The sequence below is a fragment of the Carica papaya genome, chromosome 9 (genome assembly GCF_054855325.1).
Source record: "Carica papaya isolate Zhongbai chromosome 9, ASM5485532v1, whole genome shotgun sequence".
Lineage (NCBI taxonomy): Eukaryota > Viridiplantae > Streptophyta > Magnoliopsida > Brassicales > Caricaceae > Carica > Carica papaya.
Window position 1 is genome coordinate 1721185 of NC_142317.1, and position 4852 is coordinate 1726036.

The 4852-nt window shown below is 38.1% G+C and overlaps 1 protein-coding gene across 4 annotated transcripts; it reads left to right on the plus strand.

Moving 5' to 3' along the window:
* Positions 1–232: 232 nt before the first annotated feature.
* Positions 233–4524, plus strand: YSL3 (YELLOW STRIPE like 3). Of its 4 annotated transcripts, none has more exons than XM_088211725.1 (8): positions 233–524; positions 1166–1545; positions 1655–1827; positions 1955–2052; positions 2457–2591; positions 2683–2872; positions 3005–3116; positions 3246–4524. In XM_088211725.1, the coding sequence occupies exons 2-8, from the start codon at positions 1188–1190 to the stop codon at positions 4175–4177; spliced, it is 1998 nt and encodes a 665-aa protein (XP_088067851.1). In that variant the 5' UTR covers positions 233–524; positions 1166–1187; the 3' UTR covers positions 4178–4524. The 4 variants fall into 4 exon arrangements, with proteins under 4 accessions (XP_088067851.1, XP_021909417.1, XP_021909418.1 ...); XM_022053725.2 differs by lacking the exon at positions 233–524 and adding an exon at positions 543–1097; XM_022053726.2 differs by lacking the exon at positions 233–524 and adding an exon at positions 543–1097 and having other exon boundaries at positions 1173–1545.
* The last annotated feature ends 328 nt before the right edge of the window (positions 4525–4852 follow it).

The window sequence follows — 4852 nt, forward strand, 5'->3', positions numbered from 1 at the left end:
TCCCAACCTCGACATCATAACAAAAATAATTGACATATGGCGAACAAAATCACCCGCTCCGAACCCGACATTACCGGGTCAGAAACGAAGGTAATTTCATTTGTCGTCATTATGGCTCTTATTTCCCTCATAAATTTATTTTCCCAAAGTTGACTTTGATCATCTCCGCATAAAAGCAGATGATCTTTTGTCATTATTTACGTTATATTTTCCTTCTATTCACAAAATGGATATAAATATTAGTATATTTTTGGTCAAGAAAACAATTATTTTCAATTTATTGGACTTCCAAATCTTCAGTTCCACCGCACTAGCTTCTCTTGATGATTTAATCTTCTCATGGAGGAGAGGGTCAACTAGCAGGGATCAGAAGTTAAAGTTCATGGGCCCAAAGCCACACGTCTGTACTTCAAAGTTATTCAAATTATGAGTTGGTGTCATCGGAAGTCGTATTTCCAAAATTGATAAACTGTACTACAATTTCCTGTTTCTGTACTGCATTGCAGTACACGCAAGTTTAAGAGGTTCGTGCAGTTGAAGGATGAATTTGGTTGGGTTGGTTAGCTGTATGATTATAAATATTTCGAGATTATTTATATAAATTTATCGATTTCGCATCTAATTTTGGCAAAACTGGATTTCTTTCGCGGAAATTCAAGATACCCATTTCATTTTCTCTGGCAGTATTTATTGCCCATTCTGGGTTTTGTCTTATAGGACCATTTTTTTTTTGGTGGGGAGTGTGGATTTCGCGTGTTCATACGGTGTTTGTTATTGTGCGGAAACGATTCAGTCTGAGGGAATGGCTTGTGTTCTTTTCTTCTTGAGCGTCTTTTCTCTTTTTCTTTTTGTTTTCTTGTGAGTCAACTAGGTATGGTGATGGTGATGATGACTTCATGATATCACACCCAGCTGATGAATAATAGGATTGTGCTAGGGTCTGTCCTCAGTAGATTACAATTAGAAAAAGAGAAGCAAATTGATATTTGAATACTATTAAGGAGATTCCTTTGGGAATATTATATATGAGGAATTAGCGAAGATTAAAAAAAGAGAGTAACAGAGGAAGGAGAAGAAAAGTACAGAGGTAGGAAAAGGTACTTGGTTTGTTTATTTGATGGTTAAGAAATTCTATTTTGTGAATTATGATGGTGAAACTATTCAGGAAGAAGATCGGTGCTTCGAAAATGAGGAACAAGGATGTGGAGATCGAGAAAGTCGATGTACAAGACGACCCAGAAGAGATCCAAAACGTGCCAGATGATATGAAGAGAATAGCGCCATGGACACAGCAGATTACAATTCGAGGACTGCTTGCGAGCTTGGCTATTGGGATGATATACAGCGTGATAGTCATGAAGCTGAACCTCACCACAGGGCTCGTCCCCAATCTGAATGTTTCGGCTGCACTTCTTGCCTACGTTTTTATCAGAACATGGACTAAGTTTCTTAAACAGGCTGGGTTCATGGCAACTCCATTCACTCGGCAAGAGAACACTATAATACAGACTTGTGCAGTTGCTTGTTACAGCATTGCTGTTGGAGGTTTATATGCTTTTTTTTTTTTTTACTGTTTCTTGTTTGGTTTCTTGAAGTGGGTAATTCTTGTTTGGTCTGAATTCTTTTTGTTTTGTTCTCAATCATGTGATTTCAGGAGGTTTTGGGTCTTATCTGCTGGGTTTGAACAGAAAAACTTATGAGCAAGCAGGGGTTGACACAGAGGGAAACAGCCCAGGCAGCATAAAGGAGCCTGGGATTGGTTGGATGACGGGTCTTCTCTTTGTTAGCAGCTTTGTGGGTCTTCTGGCATTGGTTCCTCTCAGAAAGGTATGTCTTGCCCCTTTTCTGTTCTTGCTTCTTGATAATGCCTCTGTTAGCTATCTGGGTTATGATTCTGTGCAGAAATTCTTGTGAGATTGAAATGGCTTTTTCATTGATCTTCTGATTGTCACAGATTATGATAATAGATTACAAGTTAACTTATCCAAGTGGAACAGCTACTGCGGTTTTGATTAATGGCTTCCATACTCCTAAAGGAGACAAGATAGCCAAGTATGTTTCCTAGTTTCTTCCTCTATTAACAGGTTTGCGGGTTTGGTTCAATTCTCATTTATTTGCTATTCAATTAATAGTATAACATGTAAGAAATTCGCGTTTAATTGAATAAGAAATCCGAATTTAATGTAACACTTAATCACTGTTTCATGGCTGCTTATCTTTTTTGGGTAAGTAATCGGAAAAGTTCATGTTGTGTGAATTTGATTTTCATTTCATCTAGAGGACTAAGGAAACTCTTCTTTTCTTCTTTCTTGATAATGTCTTTGTTATTGATAATGTCTTTGTTATTGATAATGATGATTCATATATGGACTACTAGAAAGGAAAAATCCATGCCTTATCGAATTAGAATTTCGACTGTGAAACAATTGAAATAAACTATGATGTTCTTATTGCAGGAAGCAGGTTCGCGGATTTACAAAATTCTTTTCGATAAGCTTTTTATGGGCTTTCTTCCAATGGTTCTATTCAGGAGGAGAGCAATGCGGATTCGTTCAGTTCCCAACATTTGGACTCAAAGCTTGGAAAAATTCGTGAGTCTTCCACATACATTTTCTTGTACAAAAACAACTCTGCCTAATGGTTAATCACAACACCACTTACTTGAGAATTTCAAACTTTCAGATTTTACTTCGACTTCAGTATGACTTATATTGGTGCTGGAATGATATGCTCCCATCTTGTGAATTTGTCCTTGCTTCTTGGTGCTGTTCTCTCTTGGGGAGTAATGTGGCCACTCATTGGTGGGCTTAAAGGAGACTGGTTCCCTGCAAGTCTGCCACTAAGCAGCATGAAGAGTCTAAATGGTTACAAGGTCTCTGCGACTTATGACATGAAATTACTATTCAGCCTCCTCTGCAAAAATCAGTTTTGAATTATCGGTAAGAATTTGTTGTCGATGGAGAAACAGAAACTAGATACTTATGTTCTTCATGGGTTTTTGCAGGTTTTCATATCTATCGCTCTTATCTTAGGAGATGGGCTCTACAATTTTGTAAAGATCTTGTGCTTTACTGCCAGAAGCATCCATGTGGGAGCGAAGATCAAAATCAAAACATGTAAGTAGGTTGTCTTAAGAGATAATTTTAGGTCTATGGCTTTACATCCTTGATTGCCTTTGAATTGCGTGTCATTTTTTTTTAACGAAGATGGTTAAATCATTCTGACATTGCTATCTAACCTTGCAGCTTTAGAAAACCATAACAATCAGAATCTCGACGATCTTCAACGAAATGAAGTGTTCATAAGAGAGAGCATTCCAGTATGGATAGCTTGCATTGGATACATCCTTTTCTCAATCATCTCCGTCATTGTTGTTCCACTTATGTTCCCTCAACTTAAGTGGTACTATGTAGTTGTTGCTTACATTCTCGCACCATCTCTTAGCTTCTGCAATGCTTATGGTGCTGGGTTAACTGACATGAACATGGCCTATAATTATGGCAAAGTAGCACTCTTCGTGCTTGCAGCATTGGCCGGAAAAGAGAATGGAGTAGTTGCAGGCCTTATCGGCTGTGGCCTGATTAAATCCATTGTTTCAATATCTTCTGATTTGATGCATGATTTCAAAACTGGCCATCTGACTTTCACTTCTCCAAGATCAATGCTTGTTAGCCAAGCAATTGGAACAGCAATAGGCTGCATCGTTGCTCCACTCACATTCTTTCTCTTCTACAAGGCCTTTGACTTAGGGAACCCAGATGGCGAATACAAAGCTCCTTACGCTATCATTTATCGAAACATGGCGATTCTTGGTGTTGAAGGCTTCTCAGCTCTCCCTCATCATTGTCTGCAGCTATGCTACGGATTCTTTGCCTTCGCCATAGCAATCAATTTGGTGAGAGACCTTGCCCCAAAGAATATAGGAAAGTGGGCTCCTCTTCCGATGGCTATGGCTGTGCCTTTCCTGGTTGGAGCGTACTTTGCCATTGACATGTGTGTAGGGAGCTTGATTGTGTTCATATGGCATAAGCTAAACAGCAAGAAAGCAGCATTAATGGTTCCTGCAGTTGCTTCTGGGTTGATTTGTGGAGATGGGTTATGGATTCTTCCTTCATCAATCCTTGCTTTGGCCAAAATTCACCCTCCAATCTGCATGAACTTCTTGGCATCTCACTAGAAATTTCGGCACAGAAACAAAGACTTGTCATCATAGCTAGAGAAAACTCAACTACATGAACAACCTGATTAGTTTGGTTCCAGACCGACGAGCAAAAGAGAAAGTCAGAAACTGATGTTACTCTTTTTTCTAAACAGTTAGAGGAACCCGAACTTAATCAGAACTTTGTCAGAGACTAAATCTTATTTCTAAACAATTTTACCAATGCACTTTCTTGTAGAAGCTGTCTAGTATAAGTAAGAACAGGAGTATAAGAATACAGCATTTCAGGTAAATGTAGTGAAAAAAACTGCGGGTTATCTTGCACAAGTTTGGGTAGAAAGAAATAAACAATTTTTTTCTGTTTATCATTTTTTTAGAAATTACAATTAGATTCTTGATTTATCATCAAAGTTTATGTGCTGATTTTCATAACCTAACAATGTCAGAATGAGTGATTTACCCATCTGCCAAAAAAAAATTTGACACCAATTCAAAGATAGTCGTAAGACAACCTACTTACATGTTTTGATCTTCACTCCGACATGGATGCTTCTGGCGGTAAAGCACAAGATCTTTACAAAATTGTAGAGCCAATCTCCTAAAATAAGAACAGTAGATGTTAAAACCTGCAAAAACCCATGAAGAACATAAGTCTCTAGTTTCTGTTTCTTCGCCAACAACAAAATCTTACTG

Coding starts and splice junctions, on each gene's coding strand:
- YSL3 (XM_088211725.1), top strand. CDS start 1,188: ATGAGGAACAAGGATGTGGAGATCGAGAAAGTCGATGTACAAGACGAC. Junction 2,053..2,456: donor AAAGGAGACAAGATAGCCAA/GTATGTTTCCTA, acceptor TTCTTATTGCAG/GAAGCAGGTTCGCGGATTTA. Junction 2,873..3,004: donor AGAGTCTAAATGGTTACAAG/GTCTCTGCGACT, acceptor GGGTTTTTGCAG/GTTTTCATATCTATCGCTCT.